General features: G+C 42.3%; 1 protein-coding gene across 1 annotated transcript in view; it reads left to right on the top strand.

Moving 5' to 3' along the window:
- LOC122483922 (solute carrier family 22 member 9-like) overlaps positions 1-20,216 on the top strand; it is a 36,384-nt gene extending 16,168 nt beyond the window's left edge. Inside the window, exons 5-10 of the mRNA XM_043581475.1 lie at positions 699-822; positions 14,512-14,627; positions 15,514-15,728; positions 17,801-17,909; positions 18,594-18,797; positions 19,814-20,216. Of these exons, the coding sequence (XP_043437410.1) occupies positions 699-822; positions 14,512-14,627; positions 15,514-15,728; positions 17,801-17,909; positions 18,594-18,797; positions 19,814-19,874 (829 nt within the window). The 3' untranslated portion in view covers positions 19,875-20,216. The remainder of the gene's footprint in view (positions 1-698; positions 823-14,511; positions 14,628-15,513; positions 15,729-17,800; positions 17,910-18,593; positions 18,798-19,813) is intronic.
- The last annotated feature ends 3,777 nt before the right edge of the window (positions 20,217-23,993 follow it).

Raw genomic sequence — 23,993 nt, forward strand, 5'->3', positions numbered from 1 at the left:
TGAGGACATAAGAATTCTGTTTGATCCTTAGTTAACACTTGAGCACATGCTCTCCTAATAAGTCTCCAGTGTACAGGTCAAGAAGCTGAACACGTAGGGTTGTCAGATAATATCAAGGACACTCCGTTAAATTTGAAATTCAGATAGATAATACATTTGTGTGTGTGTGTCACCTTCCAAATACTGCAGGAAGCATAGCTACGCTAAAAATTATCCATTGTTTATATGAAATTCCTGTTTATTTGCGATTTCTGTGCCTTTATTTACTAACCTGATAAAATACAGGGCATCTCGTTAAAGTAAAATTTCAAGTCAACAAATACTTTTCAGTGTAAGTGTGTCCAAAATATTGCATGGGACATAGTGATACTCAAGAGTTACTCATATTCGCTGTTTATCTAAATTCGGATTTAACAAGGCACGTTATTTTGATTTGCCAAACCTGGTAACATCCCCCTGAATAAGATGGGGGGGGGGGCAATATGACTCCTACTCAATGTTGCCATTAGTGAAAGTGTACTGCGTGGAGAGGTTATCCTTACAGTTTCCTAGTTACAGAATCAGCTGCTTTTCTGTTGGCTGGCACAACAAAACAAGAGGTAGGTATCAGATGGGAGGGCAGAGAGATTTCAGGCCAAAGAATATGTGAAAAATGGGCACATGCGAATTGACTGCACCTGTCTGTCTTCTTTGATCAGATGGCTGATGGAGTCTGCTCGGTGGCTGATTATGACCAACAAGCCCGAGGAGGCCTTAAAGGCACTTAGAAAAGCTGCACTCTGGAACGGAAGGAAGAATGCTGGAGACGCCCTAACCATGGAGGTGAATAGGAAAGAGAGTTGGTTATGGGATGTAGGGGAGACACAACCTGACATAGGCACTAGGTGGCGTCCGTGAGGTGAAAACAGGGCGGGAACACAAGTCTGGCTTGGGGTCTTCTCTCCTCATTGTCCTGGTTCTCAATGGCTGTCAGCATTGTTTGAGTTAATATAAAGAGAGAGGATCCTGTTGCGGAGAACGAGACATGTATATTTTACTCACCAGGACCAGATAGCTCTTAGTGTTTCTGGTTGTAAAGGTTGTGTGTTTGTCTCTATGTTAGAGGAAAAAGTAACAAAGACTAATCCATTTCTTTCCACTAATATTCTGACGGCCTTTGTTCAAGATAGTTAAGATCAGTAGAAGGGAGGCTTAGGGACCATGCAGAATAGAGCATAAGGAGGATCACTTATTTGTTAATTAGGTCATACACTCTTTCATTAATGGTGTATTACTGAGTGCCTCCCTGGGCCACTTCTGTTCTCTCCAGGAAATATGGCATTGGCCACAACAATCCAAATCTCTGCGTTTTGGAGTTTACATTCTACTTATTACAAGTTCCAAGAGCATGACTCAGTGGAAATGCCTCAGAGAAGCCTTTTTTTTTTTTTCACCCTGGGCTTGGAAGGCAGATATTGATGTGGGTCATAAAGTAAACCGTTCATCATGTCACGGACGTATAAATTATTTATCAAAAAATCATAATGTGCTAGGCGCGGTGCTGGATCTTGACCAGCAGTGTGGTTCAGAATTCCATGTTTTAAGGAACTTCAGTATTAATAAGAGAAAAATTAATATTCATTTTTAAATTAACATGGATTATCTCTTCTTAAATTTTTAACTGTACAATACAGTATTGTTAACTCTAAGTACAATGATCTCTAAAACTTTTTCATCTTGCGTGACTGAAACTCTCTACCCATTGAAATGCAGTTTCCCATATCCTTTGTCCCTAGTCCCTGGTCAACCATTCCATTTATTGTCTTAGTATTTTAGTACTTTATATACTTCATATCGGTGGAATCATGCAGTGTTTGTCCTTGTGTGACTGCCTTATTTAACAAAAAGTCCTCAAGACTCATCTATGGTAGTGGCATATAGCAGGATTTCCTTTTTTTATGGATGAATAATATTCTGTTGTGTGTATACACCACATTTTCTTTGTCCATTCATCCACTGATGGTCATTTAGCTTGCTTCCATGGTTTGGCTGCTGTTGCAATGAACATGTGGATGCAAATATCTCTTCTCTGTTTATAATTCTTTGGGATACATAACCGGAAGTGGTGTTGCCAGATCAGATGGTATTTATATTGTTAAATTTCCTGTTGGCAATGATAAGAGAATGGAGAGAAAGCTAATAGAGACAAGGAAAAAATCATCTACCCTTGTTTAATTGAAAAAGGGAAGGCTTAGGGTTTAGACAGTCAAAGAGGAGCAATAAAACATTGCTGGAAACATGTTCAATGCACATCTGAAAGATTTTTCTTTTTCTTTTTTTATTATTTAAAATTTTTTTTTTAACGTTTTATTTATTTTTGAGACAGAGAGAGACAGAGCATGAACGGGGGAGGGGCAGAGAGAGAGGGAGACACAGAATCGGAAGCAGGCTCCAGGCTCTGAGCCATCAGCCCAGAGCCCGACGCGGGGCTTGAACTCACGGACCGCGAGATCGTGACCTGAGCTGAAGTCGGACGCTCAACCGACTGCGCCACCCAGGCACCCCTCTTTTTCTTTTTTTAATGTTTATTTATTTATTTTGAGAGGGGGAGGAGAGGCAGACAGAGGAGAGAACGAATCCCAAGCAGGCTTATATGCTCAGTGCGGGGCCCAACATGGGGCTTGATCTCATGGCTGTGAGATCATGACTGGAGCTGAAATCGAGAGTCAGACACTTAATCGACTGAGCCACCTAGGTGCCCCGAAGGATTTTTCTTAAAACAACTTTATCGAGGTATGATTAACATACAAAAAGCTGTACGTATTTAATTTATCCAACTTGGTGAATCTGAGAAGCACACATCCAAACATCATTACCACCACCTATGCAATCAACATATCCATCACCTCCTAAAACTTTCTCCTGCCCTTTTTATTCATTACTTTTTGTGATAACACTCAATAATACACCTACTAATAGCAAATTTTCAATATGTAGTATAGTATTATAACTATAGACAGCCGTACGGTGGATCATTAGGACTGATTCACCTTGCGTAACTGGAACTTTGTACTCTTTGACAAATATGTCCCCATTTCCCAAATCCCCCAGCAGCTGGCAAACACCATTCTGTTCTCTGCTTCTTTATTTCCAGTCTTACATCTTAGTCTCTAACCTTTCGTGAATTGATTTTTGTGTACAGGGTAAGATAAGTTTCCAGTTTCATCCTTTTATATGGGAACATCCAGTTTTCCACAACACCATTTATTGATGACACTATCCTGTCCCCACTGTGAATTCTCGACACCGCTGTCCAAGATCACGTGACCGCATATGCTGAGTTTATTGCTATTCCGCTCCATTGGGCTGTACGTCTGTTTTGTTTTTTTTTTTTTTAATTTTTTTTTCAATGTTTATTTATTTTTGGGACAGAGAGAGACAGAGCATGAATGGGGGAGGGGCAGAGAGAGGGAGACACAGAATCGGAAACAGGCTCCAGGCTCTGAGCCATCAGCCCAGAGCCCGACGCAGGGCTCGAACTCATGGACCGTGAGATCGTGACCTGGCTGAAGTCGGATGCTCAACCGACTGCGCCACCCAGGCGCCCCTGTACGTCTGTTTTTATACCAGTACCGTAGTCTTGGATACGGTGGTTTTGTAATATATTTTGAAATCGGAACATGTGACACCTCCAGCTTTGGTTTCCGTTTAAAACTTCTTTTGATTATTAAGGGCCTTCTGTGTTTCCATATGAATTTCTGGATTTCTTTCTTTATGGAAGAACAGTTGACACACAATGTTACGTTAGTCTCAGGGGTACAACACAGTGAATCAACAACCTTATATATTATGCTATTCTCAACACAAATGTAGCTACTATCTGTCACCATACAACACTATTACACCATTAACTATACTCCCCATGCTGTACTTTTCTACCACATGACTTATTCATTCCACAACTGGAAACCTATACCTCCCACTCCTCGTCATCCAATTTGCTCACCTCCCACCCCTCTGGCAGCCATCAGTCTGTTCTCTATATTTACTAATCTGTTTCTGTTTTTTTTTAGTTTGTTTTGCTTTGTTGATCCCACAGATAAGTGAAAACTTGTGGTATTTGTCTTTGTCTGATTTATTTCACTTAGCATAATATCCTCTGGGTCCATTGATGTTGCCACAAATGGTAAGATCTCATTCTTTTTTATGGCTGTATGTGCATATATGTGTATGTATACATATGTATGTATATGTATACATATGTATACATACATTATATACATACATATATATTATACACATACCACATCTTCTTTATCCATTCATCTACCAATGGGCATTTGTGTTGTTTCCATATCTTGGCTATTGTAAATAATGTTGTGAGAAATATAGGGGTGCATACGCCGTTTTGAGTTAGTGTTTTTGTTTTCTTTGAGTAAATACCCAGTAGTAGAATTACTGGATCATATGGCATTTCTATTTTTAATTTTTGAGGAAACTCCATGCTGATTTTGGCAGTGGCCGCACCAATTTACATTCCCACCAACGGTGTTGTATCCTCTTATTGGATGGTTCCCTTTATCATTAGGCAATGCCCCTCTTTGTCTCTTGTTACCGTCTTTGTTTTAAAGTCTAGTTTATCTGACGTAAGTATTGTTACCCCAAATTTTGTTTTTGCTTCCATTTGCATGGAATATGTTTTTCCCCATCCCTTTGCTTTCAGTGTGTCCGCGTCTTTAGGTCTGAAGTGAGTCTCTTGTCAGCAGCATATGGATGGGTCTGGTTTTTTGTTTTGTTTTTTTTTTAATCCATTCTGCCACCCTATGTCTTTTGATTGGAGCATTTAGACCATTTACATTTAAAGTAATTATTGATATATATGTACTTATTGCCATTTTGTTAATTGTTTTCTGGTTGTTTTGTAGCCCTTCTTTGTTCCTTTCTTCTTCTTTTGTCCTCTTTCCTTGTAATTGATGACTCTCTTTAATGTTGTTCTTGGCTTTCTTTCCCTTTATTTTTTGTCTATTGTAGGTTTTCTTATCTTTGTTTTCATGAGGTTCATATATAGCATCTCAAGTATACAGTAGTCTATATTAAGTTGATGATTACTTAAGTTTGAACACATTCTAAAAGAACTTCCTCTTTATCCCCTTCTCCACATTTTATGTATATATTGTCATATTTTACATCATTATTTTGTGACTTCCCGAAACTAATTCTTTACATGTAATCGATTTTACTAGTTTTGTCTTTTAACCTTCATACCAGCTTTCTAAGTGATTGCTCTACTACCTCTCCTATAAATTTGCTTTTATTTATGAAAATGTTTTCCTCTTAGAATTTTCTCACTTCTAATTATGGTCTTTTCTTTGCCACTTAAAGGAGTCTCTTTAGCATTTCTCATAGGGCCAGTTTAGCGGTGATGAACTTTTTAAACTTTTGTTTGTCTGGGAAACTCTTGATCTCTCCTTCAATTGTGAATGATACTCTTGCGGGGTAGAGTATTCTTGGTTGTAGGTTGTTTTTTTTTTTTTTTTTTTCCCGCTCTCAGCACTTTGAATATGTCACTCCCTTCTGGCATGCAAAGTTGCTGCTGAAAAATCAGCTGATAGTCTTATGGAGTTTCCCTGGCCTCTAACTAGTGGCTTCTCTCTTGCTGCTTTTTAAAATTCTCTCTTTATCTTTAATCTTTGGCATTTTAATTGTCATGTGTTGTGAAGTGGAACTCCTTGGGTTCATCTTTTTGGGGGGCTCTCTGTGCTTCCTAAATTTAGGTGTGTTTTTCTCTGCCCGGGATAGGCAATTTTTCATCTATTGTTTCTCCAAATAAGTTTTCTACCCCTTTCTCTTTCTCTCTTCTTCTAGGATCTCTATAATGTGAATGTTTGTTCCCTTGATGTTATCTAAGAGCTCCCATAACCTATCCTCATTTTTTAAAATGCTTTTTTAGGGGCACCTGGGTGGCGCAGTCGGTTAAGCGTCCGACTTCAGCCAGGTCACGATCTCGCGGTCCGTGAGTTCGAGCCCCGCGTCAGGCTCTGGGCGGATGGCTCAGAGCCTGGAGCCTGTTTCCGATTCTGTGTCTCCCTCTCTCTCTGCCCCTCGCCCGTTCATGCTCTGTCTCTCTCTGTCCTAAAAATAAATAAACGTTGAAAAAAATATTAAAAAAATAAAATAAAATAAAATAAAATGCTTTTTTATTTTTCCTCTTCAGCTTGAGTGTTTTCCATTACCCTGTCTTCCAGATCACTGATATGTTCTTCTGCATCCTCTATACTGCTGTTGATTCCCTCTAGTGTCTTTTTCCTTTTCAGTTATTGTATTTTTTTTTTCTCTGTTTGGTTCTTTCTTATATTTTCTGTCTCCTCATTGAAGTTCTTAGTGAGTTCATCCACTCTTCTTTTCAGTCTGATGAGCATTCTTATGACCATTACTTTGAACTCATCAGATAGATTGCTTATGTCCTTTCCTTTAGTTCTTTGTCTGAGGTTTTGTCTTGGCCTTTCATTTGGAGCATGTTTCCCTGTCTTCTAACTTTGCTTGACTTTTTGTGTTTGTTTTTATGAATTAGCTGGAACAGCCATTTCTCTGAAACTTGAAAGAATCATCTTGTGTATGGTTAGCCCCTGTGTAGACTCTGTGTACCTGGTGCCTTTTGCTGGATGGCTGGCTGGAGCTGTGGCTGGGGATCCTGGGGCACTCCGTGCTAGGGCTGTCCTGGTGGGATGCCTGGAGCTGAAGTGGGCATGGGCCAGGGTGGTCCCACCTTGGTCCTTGGAAGGACAGCTGAAATTGAAGTGAGTGCAAGCTAGGGTATGCTGGGGCACTCTGTACAGGGGACACCGCACCAGGTGGCTGGAGCTGAGGTGGGTGCAGTCCAGGGAGGGTCCAAGGGTACTCCACGCAGGAAGCACCCTTGAAAGTCATCTGGAGCCAAAGTGGTGCAGGCCTGGAGTGTTCCAAGGTGCTTTACACCTGTGTCATGTAGGAGAGACAGCCCGAGCTGTAGTGAGCATTGGCCAGGGGTGTCCTGGTGTGCAGCACACTGGGGCCACCTTGGTGGGATCACTGGAGCTGGTATGGGCTAGGGGCCCAGGGCTCACTGAGGCAGTAAGCTGGCCTAGGCGCCTGGACCCTGCTCCCATCTATGCTATCAAGGTGGAGGGGAAATGTAAACCCTGGCGTTCACCAGCACCTCTGAGCTGGAGAGTGTTCTAACAGCAACCCTGCCATTTGGCAGAGATGTAGGGCTTAATCTTTTATTTTTAATAAACATAATCTTAATCTTTTATACTTTATTTTAGGTGCTCTTTTCAACTTTCGCCTTTTCTTTCCCCCTGAGCCCTAGGGCAGACGAGCCTGTTCATAGTCCTTCAGCACTATCCCTCCTCGCTCCAGTGTGCAGTGTGACCGAGATGGGGGTTCCCTTAGCTACCGTGTCTCCATCTGTCTTGCCATTCTCCGTGCGGTCTTTCCGTCATTTGTTGTGCAGAAGCTGTTCAGTCAACCCTCAGTTCTTCTTCAGGATCAATTTCTCTAAAAATAGGTATAGATTAGTGTGCCCTGTGGAAGAAAGTGAGTTCAGGGTCTTCTTATGTTGCCACCTTGGACTGGAACTCAGGATTGTTTTCTTCCTTCTCCCCCTCCCCTCCTCCTTCTTCTTTTAAAAACATTTATTTGAGGGCTACCTGGGTGGCTCGGTCGGTTAAGCAACCGACTTCAGCTGGGGTCATGATCTTGCCGCTGGTGGGTTCACGCCCCACATCAGACTCTCTGCTGTCAGTGCAGAGCCTGCTTCAGATCCTCTGTCCCTCTCTCTCTCTCTGCCTCCCATTCTCTCTCTCAAAGATAAACAAACAAACAAATACATACATGCATACATACACAAACATTAAAAATTTTTTAAAAATTTGACACTTCATCATGCAAAGGATTTGATGCAATTTACAACATTCACATATGTGAATCATTTGTGAGGGAAATAGAAATCAAAATTTAAAAAAACATTGAGATTGTAGAAAGAATAACACTAACACATAGACAAAAAAATATGTATATTCTCTAATATATTCTGAATCTGTCCAACCATTTCTCAACTCCATTTTTACTACTGCACTCCAAATCCTTCTTCCCTCTGGCTAGCTTCTCTCCCACCTCCATTGTTGCCCCATTCTCATCCATTATTTAGAAAGAAGCCAGAGGATCCTTCAGAAATGTAAGCCTGATCCTGTTAACCACCTCGCTCCTGCTTAACGGCCTCTACAGACTCCCTCTTGCATTTAGGATTAAAGTCATGTCCTTAAATATGGCCCACTAAGCTTTTTGTGGTCTGGTGCTGACAACCTCCGGTGGCCGTTGTTGATTTTGAGCTGCCCAGTATCCATTTGTACTTCCAAATTGCAACCCGGTTTTCTTTTAGGGAATCATCTCTTTCCCGTTGGACACCGTCTGGTGGAACCGTCAGTCAGGTGCCATGTTTTTTTCTAGGCATGGGGCAAGAATTTTTTTTTTTTTTTTTTTTTGCAAGCGTGTCTTAAGGGCAAGGCCAATTGATGGTCCAAGAATGTGAACGTTGGTGAAAGTTGACATCCAAGGGGCAAGCACCCAGACCTGGCCATTCTTACTACAAGACTCTTCCTGGACTTCCTGCTCCCTAGCACTTTGTAGATTCCCAAATCCTACCTATTTGGAAGCCTTTCCATCAATTCAGGATTGTTTTCTCTATTTCTGTAAGGGATGCCATTAAGATTTTGATAGGGATTGTATTAAATCTGTAGGTTACTTTGGGTACGATGGGTGTTTTTTTTTTTCAGTTTACTTATTTATTTTGAGAGAGAAACAGTGTGAATGGGAGATAGACAGAGAGACAGGGAGACAGAGAATCAGAGGCAGGTGCCATACTGCCAGCGCAGAGCCCAACACAGGGCTTGAACTCATGAAACTGCGAGATCATGACCTGAGAGATCATGACCTGAACCACAACCAAGAGTCAGATGCTTACCTGACTGACCCAGCCAAGCAACCCTGGGTGTTTTAATAATATGAACTTTTTCGGGGCGCCTGGGTGGCTCAGTCGGTTAAGCGTCCGACTTCGGCTCGGGTCACGATCTCGCGGTATGTGAGTTCGAGCCCCGCGTCGGGCTCTGTGCTGACTGCTCAGAGCCTGGAGCCTGTTTCAGATTCTGTGTCTCCCTCTCTCTCTGACCCTCCCCCGTTCATGCTCTGTCTCTCTCTGTCTCAAAAATAAATAAACGTTAAAAAAAATTAAAAAAAAATAATATGAACCTTTTCAATCCATGAACATGGGATGTATTCCCTTTTTTCCTATGTCTGCTTTAATTTCTTTCTTCAGTGCCTATAATTTTCAGTATACAAGTCTTTTGTTCCCTGGCTAAGTTTATTCCTAAGGACTTTGTTTTTTTTTTTAATGTTTTATTTATTTTTGAGAGAGAGAGAGAGAGAGTGCATGAGTGGGGGAGGGACAGAGAGAGAGGGAGACACAGAATCCAAAGCAAACTCCAGGCTCTGAGCTGTCAGCACAGAACCGGACGCGAGGCTTGAACTCACGAGTCATGAGATCATGACCTGAGCCGAAATCAAACACTTAACCTAGTGAGCCACCCAGGCACCCCAGGACTTTATTATTTTTGAAGCTATTGTAAACAGATGTTTTCTTAATTTCATTTTCAGATAGTTTGTTGCTGGTGTATAGAAATGCAACTGGTTTTTATATTTTGACTTTGTATCCTGAAACTTTACTGAATTCATTTATTAGTTCTAACAGTATTTTGGAGGTGTCTTTAGGGTTTTCTACATATAAGACGATGTCATCCACCAGTGGAGATAATTACTTCTTCCTTTCTGATTTGGGTGCATGTTTCTTTTTCTTACCTAATTGCTCTGGCTAGGACCTCCCAACCTTATGTTGATTTAAAGCGGCATTCTTGTCTAGGAAAAGCTTTCAGTTTTTCACCATTGAGTATAATATGAGCTGTGGGCTTCTCATAGATGGCCTTTAAGGTAAGTTCCTTCAAAACCTTGTTTCTTGAGAGTTGTTGTTGTTTTTTTTTTTTTATCGTGGATGTGTGTTGAATTCTGTCAAATGCTTTTTTACATCTATTGGGGTGACCGTATGATTTTTTTTTTAATGTTTATTTATTTTTGAGAGAGAGACAGAGGATCTGAAGCAGTCTCTGTGCTGACAGCAGAGAGCCCGATGCAGAGCCCAAACCCACGATTTATAATATCATGACCTGAGCTGAAGTCAGATGCTTAACTGACTGAGCCACCATGGCGTCCCGAAAATGATCATGTGATTTTTAACCTTCATTCTGCTAATGTGGTGTATCACATTTTTAAAATTTGCTTATGTTGAATTATCCTTGCATCCCAGGAATAAATTCCACGGCATCATGGTATGCAGTGTGCTGTTGAAGTTGGTTTACTAATATGTTGCTGATAATTTTTTTTACCTTTGTTCATCAGGGATATTGGCCTGTAGTTTTCTTTTCTTCTGGTGTCTTTGTCTGACTTTGGTATCAGAGTCATACTGCCCTCATGAAACAAATTTGTTAGTGTTTCCCCTTATTCTATTTTTGGAAAAGTTTGAGAGGGATCGGTGTTGATAATTTACATGTTTGTTAGAATTCACCTGTGAAGCTATCTGGTGTTAGGCTTTTATTTCTAGGATACTTTTTATTACTGTTTCAATCTCCTTATTAGTTATTGGTTTCTTCAGGTTTTCTATTCTTCTTGATTCCATTTTGGTAGCTTGTATACTTCCAGGAATTTATCCATTTCTTCTAGGTCATCCACGTTTTGGCATGTAATTTTTTATTACAGTCCCTTATGATCTTTTTTAAATTTCTGTGGCATCAGTTGTGATGTCTCCTCTTTCATTTCTGATTTTATTTGTTTGAGTCTTCTCTCTTTTTTTATGGTCAGTCTAGTTAAAAGTTTGTCAATTTTGTTCATCTTTTTAAAAAATTTTTTTTCAACGTTTATTTATTTTTGGGACAGAGAGAGACAGAGCATGAACGGGCGAGGGGCAGAGAGAGAGGGAGACACAGAATCAGAAACAGGCTCCAGGCTCTGAGCTATCAGCCCAGAGCCCGATGCGGGGCTCGAACTCACGGACCGCGAGATCGTGACCTGGCTGAAGTCGGACGCTCAACCGACTGCGCCACCCAGGCGCCCCTCATCTTTTTTTAAAAGAATCAACTCTCTTATCGATATTTTTATTTTGTTTTTTTCCCCCCCCTAATTCGTGTTTGTGCATTTGAAGAAGGAGTCACCTCCTCCAGTCTTTACAGTCTGGCTTTGGCAGGAAACATAGACCCTCCACCAGTCACCATGGGTGGGATTCTGGGGAGACTAGTGAGCAGGGTTCATCAGCGAGCCTGCTGTCTGGGTCCATGGGTGTGTGGACCATTTGCCAGAATCTGCAGGTGGGTTCACTGCTAGGTTCATGAATAGATAGGTAAGGTTATGGGCTTGATGAAGTCTCTTTGAAATAAAGCAAAGGTGGTATGTGAATACCGAAGAGGGAGACATAACCTGGATCACAGATGTGTAGGAACTCAATGCTACTCGAAGGTAGTTACATTTGAAATGGGTCTTACAGGTTAAGGTAGAACTGGCCAGGTTTAAACCAGGCAGGGATAGGGGCACCTGGGTGGCTCAGTCGGTTAAGCAGCCGACTTCGGCTCAGGTCATGATCTCTCGCAGTCTGTGAGTTCAAAGCCCTGCATCAGGTTCTGTGCTGACTGCTCGGAGCCTGGAGCCTGCTTCGGATTCTGTGTCTCCCTCACTCTCTGCCCCTCCCTCCCTCTCTCTCAAAAATAAATAAATATTATAAAAAAGTTTGCAATTTAGAGGAGTCCAGATGACTGCAGAGGGGCCGAGCCAGAGGTGTGCTGGTAAATGTTTAGCACCTAACATTATAGGAGGAGTAAAAAATCCATAGATCTCAAATTTGTGGTGATTGTCAACTTCTATAGTAGGAACACCACCACCATTGTCAGTCAAAGCCACGAGCATCATGGCAACTGCTTCACAAACTATCTAAAAATTTAACAAGGGGCTTTTGTGAATTTGTACCCACTGATTCCAGGACACCAATGGGCAAGACTTCACACAGGAGGCTACTGCATGCTTTCCACCCCAGCGTGGTGTTACGATTGGCACAGGTTTTTTTTATTTACTAGCAAAGGAAAATCAGAGAAACAGATGCGTTTAAAAAACAAAGATCCAGCGGGCTCTCCGTTTGAATAGAGGCTTCCTCTTCCTTGAATAAGAATTTTTTACCAGGTAGGAGTAGCTCCTTTAGTGCCCACAAATGACCTCACATTGCCTCCCTCAATTCTTCTGGAAACATCTCTGCTTTCTCACTGAAAATGAATGGCCTTGGTGAAGTAACGTCAGTGTCTCCCAAACTTTTACTCTGATATCGGCTGTGATTTGAGGCCAGCCTTACAGGTACAACAGGCCTCATCTGGCCCAAGTTTAAGGTGTCCTTGGAGCCCATTCCTAGAATGCCCCTGTGACAGTGGCCGGTGGTCCTGGGTTTCTGAGTGTTAGATGCAGGAAGGAGATGCTATCATGACTCTTCTCTTCCAAGAGGGTAAGTCCAGCATTTTGCTGCTTGAGCGAGCTCTGCAACTCAAAGACATTCTTGATCTGGTTGGTCTTCATTTGATGGGGAAGGGGGTGGGTATTTCTCCCAAGTCCCTTCCTCATGGAATTCTTCCAGTGGACTTCATGGTATTGCTTCATTTTTTTAAAGTTTATTTTGAGAGAGAGAGAGAGAGAGAGAATGAGCAAACGGGGAAGGGGCAGAGAGAGAGAATCCCAAGCAGGTTCTGAGCTGTCCGTGCAAAGCCCGATGCCAGGCTTGAACTCACGAACCCATGAGATCGTGACCTGAGCCAAAATCAAGGTGCGGTCACTCAACCGACGGAGCCGCCCAGGTGCCCCAGTATTGTTTCATGTGTAAAAGTGAGATGAGAATTAAGTTGATAGTATCTGACTATTTAAGAAATAATTAAGTATCCGAGGTGTGTGGGGTGGAATTCCATATGCATGTTTGCAACCTCACATATGGCTAGAAAATCCTCATGAGGGGCGCCTGGGTGGCTCCGTCAGCTGAGCGTCTGACTTCAGCTCAGGTCATGATCTCACGGTTTGTGGGTTTGAGCCCCGTGCTGGGCTCTGTGCTGACAGCGCAGAGCCTGGAGCCTGTTCCGGATTCTGTGTCTCCCTCTCCCTCTGTGCCCCTCCCCTGCTCACACTCTGTCTCTGTCTCAAAAATACATAAACATTAAAAAAAATTTTTCTAAAGAAAAGAAAATCCTCATGAAAAGGGTGCTATTATCTTTCTTCACCTATTTCTTCTCGTTCTCCTCCTCCTCCTCCTCCATTTTCCTGATGACAGGGACATTGGGGTTTAGAAATATTCAATCACCTTGGGCACGCTATATACCCAGCATGTTGCAGGACCATTAAATAACTCCAAATTATCACCAGCTCAGGTATAAATTATTCTACACCAAGACCCCACCCTGGTTTCATCCTCAAGTTTAATTCTAGCATCTCATTCGCGGAGACACAATATTCCAGGATTTCTCTCAAAAAGACTTAAAAAAAATTTTTTTTCAATGTTTATTGATTTTTGAGAGACAGAGACAGAGGGTGAGTGGGGGAGGGTCAAAGAGAGGAGACACAGCATCCGAAGCAGGCTCCAGGCTCTGAGCTGTCAGCACAGAGCCTGACGTGGGGCTCGAACCCACGAACCATGAGATCGTGACCTGAGCTGAGGTTGGAACTCAACAGACTGAGCCACCCAGGGGCCACTCAAAAAGACTTGAAGAACCAGAATAAAGATTCTCAGGAAATGCCATTGTTCCCGAGGTAAACAGTTTCTCTGCAAGGACAGCCGGGAATCCAGCTTACCTCCCAAGGCTTTCGTGCCCATTTAGCATAAATGGAGCTTTGGACCTTAATCCAAGTGACTTGCATTTGATTCCCTTTCTGGTCTGAATATCTAACAGACTCATCCATTTTCATGCCCTGCAGCCCACTCAGATCTAGTGCTTAAAAAGTCCTTGTTGTGGGGCGCCTGGGTGGCTCCCTCGGTTAAGCAACTGACTTCGGCTCAGGTCATGATCTCACGGTTCGTGGGTTCAAGCACCACGTCGGGCTGTGTGCCGATGGCTCAGCGCCTGGAGCCTTCTTCAGATTCTGTGTCTCCCTCTCTCTCTGCCCCTCCCCCTCCTCGTGCTCTGTCTCTCTTGTGTCTCAAAAATAAATAAACGTTTAAAACAAATTTTTTTTTTAAAAAGTCCTTGTTGCTACATAATTATCCTAAAGCTCCTTTCACTCCTGAATTCACCTTTCACATGCAAGGACATCGTTGGTGTCTCTATCTCCTACTAAATATAATAGCAAATGGCCTAGCTTATCCTCCGTGAGGGGCCTCCTGGTGCCTACATTTTGTGACAACTGAACAGTTTCTTGTTGCCATCGTTCTTAAAGGTCTTGAGATCCAGCATGCAAGAGGAGCTAGAGGCAGCACAGAAAAAAATTTCTCTGCGTGATATATTCTGCACGCCTACACTGCGCAGAAGGATCTGTTTGATGTCCTTTGTGAGGTGGGTTTCACGTTGTGCATGAAGAATATTCAAATGGTGGAGACGTGAATCTATTCCTGTCAAAGGGTACAACCCGTTGCGGGGACAGATTTTGAGATAAAACATGAGGATGCTATAAAGATAGCTGCATTTTTAGGGGCACCTGTGTGGCCCAGTTGGTTAAGCATCTGATTCTTGGTTTCGGCCGGGGTCATGATCTCACAGTAGTGGGATCGAGCCCCATGTCGGGCTCTGCAATGATGACGTGGAGCCTGCTTGGGATTCTCCCTCCCTCTCTCTCTGCCCTTCCCCACCCCCCACTCTCTCTCTCTCTCTCTCTCTCTCTCTCAAATAAATAAACATTAAAAAAAAGATAATTGCATCTTTTCATTAAGGAAAGACTGACCCAGAGCTAATTGTACAATGAGTTTTATTTATTACATCACCTGCAAGGCTCATCAGCTGGAAACTGAGGCTGTGAACTTCAATCACAGTAAAGACTTTGGCTTGATGTTTCTTCACTTGTTCTTTCCCATTTTAATTGAGATAAAACTATAAACAGTGAAGTGCACAAACGTACACTGTTCGATGAATATTTACATATGCGTACATGCAACCATCGCCCAAATGAGGATATAGAAAAAGAAATCTAAAACCCTAGAAAGCCTCATTATGTATTCTTAATAACTGTACCCTCACCCACCAAAAAAGGGTAACAATTATGACCTCCATCATCATGCAGTATTTTATGACAGTCTTTAAATCATTACCATGTAGAATATTCTATAAAACAGACCGTGCCTTCTTACCACCAACCACTGGCTGCCTGTCTGACAATATTTACGATTGTCGTTTGTAGAATAAGGTCGAAACCTCATGACGTCTGTCTTTTTCTTCGGTTCCACAGGTTTGCAGTCTACATGTCTTTTTATGGCCTGATTCTCCACATCCAGCACATTGGAAGCAATGTTTTCCTGTCCCAGGTTCTCTTTGGCCTAGTCAACATCCCATCCAGTTACATCGCGGTTTTGGCACTGAATTATATAGGCCGTCGAATATGCCAGATGATTTTCTTTTCCTTCCTCGGAATCTCCGTTCTGATCACCACATTTCTGCCCAAAGGTGAGAAAAGAAGAAAGGAAAGAGCTCAGGGACTCAGGGACCGTGCTCACACGAGGAAAGGGAGGATATGTTTCTAATGATCCCCTGAAACCAATCTGAGGATTTAGGACAGATTCTACCATTAACGTGGTGGCTGGGAAAGAGTCAAAGGTCAGTACACGTTGGCTCGGACATATGGCTATCCTCATCACGTGTGAGAAGTATCTGGTAATTGGTACCATTTCTTCCTACAAGTTTCTCGAGGAGAGCAGTGGACCACTTGCCCTTTGGCTATGACCAATCACGCTTGTAATTCTAAATGATGGTACTGTGTCCATTATATATAATTGTGTCCCATATGAGGACACAATTTACCATCACTTCCTCTGCCTGGTTGCTTTCTGGTGACTGCAGCTTCAGTGACAATTTACTCCCTGATGTCTAGTCTTGTATTAGGTCACCATCACTGCCGTCCTGGTGTTGGGAACTTTTTGACTTCAAGGAAATCAAAGTATCTTGCCTTCAGGTGGAGAAGTATACCATAGGAATAAGCAGTTAAGGAGTTAAAGCCTCTCTTAGAATCAATTTCGCTAAATGAAATGATCATATGTAATGAATAGGGGAACCCAGGTGGTCTCCACGCTTCAACTCCCAGCAAAGTTGTGCACTTTACAGGATCCCAAATGGACAGCTGTGCCCTGATCCTGGATGTTGGCAATGATACATGTTTGCTGCTGGACTACACAGCTTACTCCAATGTTATATAACGGTTTCATGAAATTTTTTAAAATTATCGAATACAAAACTGAACCCTGAAATTTTCTTCCAGAGGTCTCCAAAGTCCAACTATTTTTTCCCTGATACGGATCTTTATTCTTAAATCTTCAAATATTACTCTAGATCAGGATGCCTGGGTGGCTCAGTCGGTTAACTGTCCGACTTCGGCTCAGGTCATGATCTCACGGTTGGTGAGTTCGAGCCCCGCGTCAGGCTCTGTGCTGACAGCTCAGAGCCTGGTGCCTGCTTCGGATTCTGTGTCACCCTCTCTCTCTTCCCCTCCCCTGCTTATGCTCTGTCTCTCACTCTCACAAATAAATACACATTAAAAAAGATTTTAAGGGGCGCCTGGGTGGCGCAGTCGGTTAAGCGTCCGACTTCAGCCAGGTCACGATCTCCCGGTCCGTGAGTTCGAGCCCCGCGTCAGGCTCTGGGCTGATGGCTCGGAGCCTGGAGCCTGTTTCCGATTCTGTGTCTCCCTCTCTCTCTGCCCCTCCCCCGTTCATGCTCTGTCTCTCTCTGTCCCAAAAATAAATAAACGTTGAAAAAAAAATTAAAAAAAAAAGATTTTAACACATAGCACTCTAGATCGAGTTCCACTCCAGCTTATCCATACCATAAAACTCCTGTTCTTCTTTTTTGTTTTTAATGTTTATTTGTTTTTGAGAGAGAGAGACAGAAAGAGAGTGAGTGAGAGGGGGAGGGCAGTGGGAGAGGGAGACACAGAATCCAAAGGAGGTTCCAGGCTCTTGAGCTGTCTGTACAGAGCTTGACACGGGGCACGAACCCACGAACCATGAGATCATGACCTGAGCCGAAGTCAGACACTTAACCGACCGAGCCACCCAGGTGCCCTGAAACTCCTGTTCCTTTATTATTCTACTGCAATACTAGCCCTACGTCAATATTGCGTACCCAGGGCTTAAACTTCTCAAGGATGTGGATAAGTTTCACATCCTTCAGTAATTATTCATATCACAGTCCTACTTTGTACATGCAAGGCAGAGGGAGACACTGGGCAGAATTAATGAAAGCAAACTCACATTCCCCTCTCCATCTTTGGCAAATCTCTGCCATGTAAGAGAGAGGTAATGAAAATAACTCAGGTCTTTTCATCTCTGTTGAAGTTGTAACATACAGATCGGTCACATTTCTCAGCTACTGGTCACTAGACATTCTCTGCCCTGTGCGCTTTCCCTGCGATGCGTCTAACACATGCGAATATTCTAATTGTGTCTTTTTCATTTATCACTTGGTGGATGGTGGTTCCTTTGGCTCTAATTTTCTTCCCGAGTCTCACTGGTCTTCCTCTCCAGAAATGCAGACCCTGCGTCTTTCTTTGTCATCCCTGGGAGTCGGAGTTTCTGCAGCAGCTGTTGTGAGTTCTTCTATCCATGGAAACGAACTAATGCCTACCATAATCAGGTACAAATCTCATGGAAGGTCCCATAGGGGCAACACAGACCATTCCCAGCTAGTGAACATTTATAGCAGGAAGAAAACAGTCATTATCCAAAGCATCAGTTATTTTTTTTTTAATTTTTTTTCAACGTTTATTTATTTTTGGGACAGAGAGAGACAGAGCATGAACAGGGGAGGGGCAGAGAGAGAGGGAGACACAGAATCGGAAACAGGCTCCAGGCTCCGAGCCATCAGCCCAGAGCCTGACGCGGGGCTCGAACCCACGGACCGCGAGATCGTGACCTGGCTGAAGTCGGACACTTCACCGACTGCGCCACCCAGGCGCCCCTAAAGCATCAGTTATAATAGCATTGGCAGTAACAAAAATTGCAGCTGGAAATTATTAAAATCTGCTTTGGCAAGGCACCGTGTTGTTTTTTTAACATATCCCTCACCTAATCTATTGAACCACGAAATCCACTGAACTACGGCTAAGAGTAGTTTCTAAATAATGAAAATCTGTCCTAATGGCACTTGAAAAAAGTTGCCAGCAAATGACAGAGCATATTTGAAATGTAAGAGTATATTGTCAACCTTCATGTATCTAAGCACTGTTGTGGTATCTCCCATAATCAAAGCAAAATAATAAATCGCAAATTACATGTGTGGATTTATACCAAATTATTTTTGTATTGTTTGCACCCCAAGGGCAACTGTCACAGGAATCCTGGGGATTGCTGCTTATATTGGGGCAGCGCTGTCTCCCCTCTTGATGATCCTAACTGTGTATTCTCCCCACCTGCCCTGGATCACGTATGGAATCTTCTCCATCCTCGCTGGTCTTATTGTCTCACTCCTTCCTGAAACCAGGAATCAACCTCTGCCTGACTCCATCCAGGATGTGGAAAAGCAGTGAGTAAACCCCCTGGCTGTCCCTGAGGGGAGCTGTGTGCTCTAGGTCTGTAGTGAGGAAGGCAAGCCATCATTCAGGGTCACTGTCCCCAGGGAAAGATTTACGAACATTTCTTTTTTAAGTAAGCCAAATGCCCAATGTGGGACTTGAACTCTTGACCCCAAGATCGAGAGTTGCCTGCTCATACTGACTGAGCCAGCCAGCTGCCCCTCCCAGGGAAAGATTTAGACCTGGACTGTTCCAGGTGGCCAGTGCCTCTGGTTTAGCTATAGCCTCATCATTGCTGCCACCAACCTCAGACTCCCCCATGGCTCCCTAGATCAGTAGGTTTAGACAGCCTGCATCAGTAGGCTTAGTGGTTGCAGGGGCCAACATTAGGTGACCTTGTGTGACATACACACGCCTGAAGGCATTTCACAAGCATGCACACATCCAAACACCAGACTCTCATCCCTCAGACCCTGGCAGCCCCCAGCCCGGGGAGTGCAGTCAGCTCCCCGGGGCTGCCGGTTCCTGTAGGCCTGAGGACTGTCCTGGCCACTGAAGAAACCTGAGCGAGATCAGGGAGAGGACCTGAGCCCCTCCCACAGACGACAAGACATCTCAGAGAAGTCCTGTTATGTGGTCTGTGACATTGAGACCATCTGGGTCCACTAGGAATGAGCCTGTTAAGAAAAGAAGGAAAGTAGTAAACCTAGGTATTTTTAAGTGATCAATAATTGGAGAGGATTTTAAAACTTTGCATACTGCCCTTGCCTTTTCCAAATCCCTTTGGCGTCCGGATCCCCTGTCGTCCAAAAGTGAGAATCGAAACTACCAAAGCTGCCCTCCCAGATCCTGCCCCGGAAACTTGGTCTTCAAAAGATTTACTCAAACCCTTGGGGCAGGGGTCACGGATTTTATCACAACTGGTGGGTCAAGAATCAGCTTGCTCTGGAGAATGCAGGACATGTACGCTGACTTGAGGTCTTCTCACTTTTGTGCTTGTTTGTCGGTCTCATTGTGTTTTTACCAGGAGAAAAGCCTCAAGAAAAGTAAAGCAGGAAGATCCCTTCATGAAAGTGACACAGTTTTAAGGAATTCCAGGAAATAACTGCTACTCAAAGAGTAAGATAGGAGAAGGAAAATCAGGACCGTTCCCAGAAATTGGAAAAGTTTGTGAAATAAAATAAAAAGATAGAATGGAATAACAGATCCCATTTACAATTGCAGGACTAAGTAACTATGGATAAAATATCTACAATCAATCAAAATAAGAAGTTTGAGAAAAGTCGTAATACTTTTGAAAAAAGATTTTATTATCCAAGTCTAGTTGACATACGTTATATTAATTTCAGGTACACCACATAGTGATACCGTTCTGTATATTAAAAGTCATAATATTTTTAAGGGAATCATAGTAAAATATATGTAAAATTGTAGACCTCCAGCATGTTTCTGGATAGAAAGATGGGATAGTATTAAAGACACTGATTCTTGATCCAAAACCAGACAAAGACCCCACTAAAAAGGAGAACGACAGACCAAGATCCCTGATGAACATGGATGCAAAAATTCTCAACAAGATACTAGCCAGCCGGATCCAATAATACATTAAAAGAATTATTCACCACGATTAAGTGGGATTTATACCTGGGATGCAGGGCTGGTTCAATATCCACAGGTGAATCAATGTGATACATCACATCAATAAAAGAAAGGACAAGAACCCGTGGTCCTCTCGATAGATGCAGGGAAAGCATTTGACAAAATACAGCATCCTGTCTTGACGAAAACCCTCAAAAAAGTAGGGGTAGAAAGATCATACCTCAAGATCATAAAAACCATATACGAGAGACCCACCGCTAGTATTATCCTCAATGGGGAAAAACTGAGAGCTTTCTCCCTAAAGTCAGGAACATGACAGGGATGCCTTCTCTTGGCACTGTTATTCAACATAGTGTTGGAAGTCTTAGCCTCAGCAATCAGACAACACAAAGAAGTAAAAGGCATCCAAATCGGCCGGGAGGAAGTCAAACTTTCGTTCCTCGCGGATGACGTGATACTCTATGAAAAACCCCAAAAAATCCACCAAAGACTGCTAGAACTGATCCATGAATTCAGCAAAGTCGTAGGAAATAAAATCAATACACAGAAATTGGTTGCATTCCTAGACACCAATAATGAAGCAACAGAAAGAGAAATCAAGGACTCAGTCTTTGACAAAGCAGGAAAGAATATCCCATGGAAAAAAGACAGTCTCTTCAGCCAGTGGTGTCAGGAAAACTGGACAGCGGCATGCAGAAGAATGAATCTGGACCCCTTTCCTACACCAGACACAAAAATAAACTCAAAATGGTTGAAAAACCTAAACATAAGACAGGAAACCATCAAAATCCTCGAGGAGAAAGCAGGCAAAAACCTCTTTGACCCTGGCCGCAGCAACTTCTTAATGCGTCTCCGGAGGCAAGGGAAACAAAAGCAAAAATGAACTATTGGGAACCTCATCAAAATAAAAAGCTTCTGCACAGTGAAGGAAACATTCAGCAAAACTAAAAGGTAACCATCAGAATGGGAGAAGATATTTGCAAATGACATATCAGTTAAAGGGTTCGTATCCAAAGTCTATAAAGAACTTCTCAAACTCAACACCCAAAAAACAAATAATCCAGTGAAGAAATGGGCAAAAGACATGCATCGACACTTCTTCAAAGAAGACATCCAGATGGTTAACAGACACGTGAAAAAATACCCAACGTCACTCAACATCAGGGAAATACAAATCAAAAGCACAATGAGATACCACCTCACACCTGTCAGAATGGCTAACAGGAACAACTCAGGCAACAACAGATGTTGGCAAAGATGAGGCGAAAGAGAAACCCTTCTGCACTGCTGATGGGAATGCAAACTGGTGCGGCCATTCTGGAAAACAGTATGGAGCTTCCTCAGAAAATGAAAAATAGAACTACCCTACGACCCAGCAATTGTACTGCTAGGTATTTATCCAAGGGATGCAGGTGTGCTGTTTCGAAGAGGCACACGCACCCCCATGTTTATAGCAGCACAATCAACAATAGCCAAAGTATGGAAAGAGCCCAAATGTCCATCGACGGAAGAATGGATAAAGAAGATGTGGCATACACATAGAATGGAGTATTACTGGGCGATCAAAAAGAATGAAATCTCACCATTGGCAACAACGTGGATGGAACTAGAGGCTATTATGCTAAACCAAATAAGTCAGTCAGAGAAAGGCAAATATCATATGACTTCACTCATATGTGGAACTTAAGGTACAAAACAGATGGACATAAGGGAAGGGAAGCAAATATAATATAAAAACAGGGAGGGGGACAGACCCTAAGACTCTTAAATATAGAGAACAAATGAGCATTATGGAGGGGTTGTGGCTGGGGGGGTGGGCTAAATGGGCAAGAGTCACTGAGGAAGACACTTGGGACAAGCACTGGGTGTTATATGTAGGGGATGAATCACGGGATTCTACTCCTGAAATCATTATCGCACAACATGCTAACTAACTTGGAGGTAAATTAAAAAAAAAAAAAAAAAAAAAGACATTGCTTCTGCTTCAATTAATGGTAGAGTAGTTGATGGAGTAATTGCCATGGAAAACTCCATTCTTTTGGAACAGCTCAGGAAAGAGTTCCAAGGGTAACTGCAAATTAATACTAGACAAGCTGATTCAGGAAAATGAGGCTCATAGAGGGAGGGTGGGGCAGGTTTGGGAGGCAGCGTTTGCCAGAATGAGATGCAAGTGTCTAAACACCAACAGCAGATGCATTTGCAAATCAAAAGAAGACCACAGGGTGCCTGGGTGGCTCAGCCCCTTACTCAGTTCAGGCCATGACCTCACAGTTCTTGAGTTCGAGGCCCCGCATTGGGCTCTTGTGGTGTCAGCACAGAGCCTGCTTCAGATCCTCTGTCCCGCTCTCTCTCTGTCCCTCCTGCACTCGCTCTCTCTCTCAAAAATAAAAAATAAACTTTAAAAAGAAAAATGAAAAGAAGTCCAGAACGATATGGTAGCATGTATAATACTTAACACTTGATGATTTGGGCATCGTAAATCACTAGTAGAAATCAATGATTACATAAGTGCCATTAACTCACTTTATAAATAAATGCTTAATAATTTCATTTTATTCTCTAAGCCAAAAAAATATAGTCCATGCAATTAAAAAGATAAGTGGAGGGGGAGCCTGGGTGGCTCAGTCAGTTAAGCCTCTGACTTCGGTTCAGGTCATGATCTCACAGTTTGTGAGTTCGAGCCCCGCACTGGGCTCTGTGCTGACAGCTTGGAGCCTGGACCCTACCTCGGATTCTGTGTTTCCCTCTCTCGCTGCTCCTCCCCTGCTCATGCTCTGTCTCTCTCTCTCTCAAAAATAAATGAACATTAAAAAAATTAAAAATAAAGATTTTAAATAAAAATTAAAATTAAAATAATGATTTTTATTAAAAATAAGTAAATAAATAAAAAGATAAGTGGAACAATTAAGCCATGTTATTCAGTACAAAACCTGCCTACGAGCTCTTGGGATTGAAAAAAATGTTCTGAATAGTCAAGCAAACGCCAGGAATGTAAGCAGAGGTAAATTGGACTGAAAACTCATTTAAAACCTCCATTGACAAGTCCTAGAGAAATAGGCAAAATCTAAAATAATATTCATAAAAGTGATAAAAGCTATTCACTTTTAGTGCTGTACTTTTATGAGATTTAAATTTTTTGTATTCTAAGTTTAAAAAGGATAATGCAACATTTAAAAATATTCTAATGTATCATCAAAAGTAAATTGCAAGACAAATGAAAATTTTTCAAAATTCCTATATATTAATATGTATATCTAAAAAATATGCATTAAAAATACATAATTTAGTATTAGGTGGTTAACAGCCAGGAGCATATACTTTTCAAAAGAAAAAAAAGTCTCCTAATCATAAAGCTATGAAAAAGTCTACAAAGCCACTGGAATTTAAAGACGGTCAAACTAAAGTAGCATCCTTTGGTCTTTCCAAAAGACCAAAGATTTGTAAATAGAGATCTGTCAACCGATGGCAGAGTTATAAAATAACACATGCTATTGAACGTTCAACACACAGGATGGTGTCATTATGAAGAGCTTTAAAAGTCTTTAATTGATTCAGTAATCATTTATGCAGCATATAACAGCTCCCCAGCAATATGCTGGGAGCCCGGG

This window comes from Prionailurus bengalensis, chromosome D1 (genome assembly GCF_016509475.1).
Source record: "Prionailurus bengalensis isolate Pbe53 chromosome D1, Fcat_Pben_1.1_paternal_pri, whole genome shotgun sequence".
NCBI lineage: Eukaryota > Metazoa > Chordata > Mammalia > Carnivora > Felidae > Prionailurus > Prionailurus bengalensis.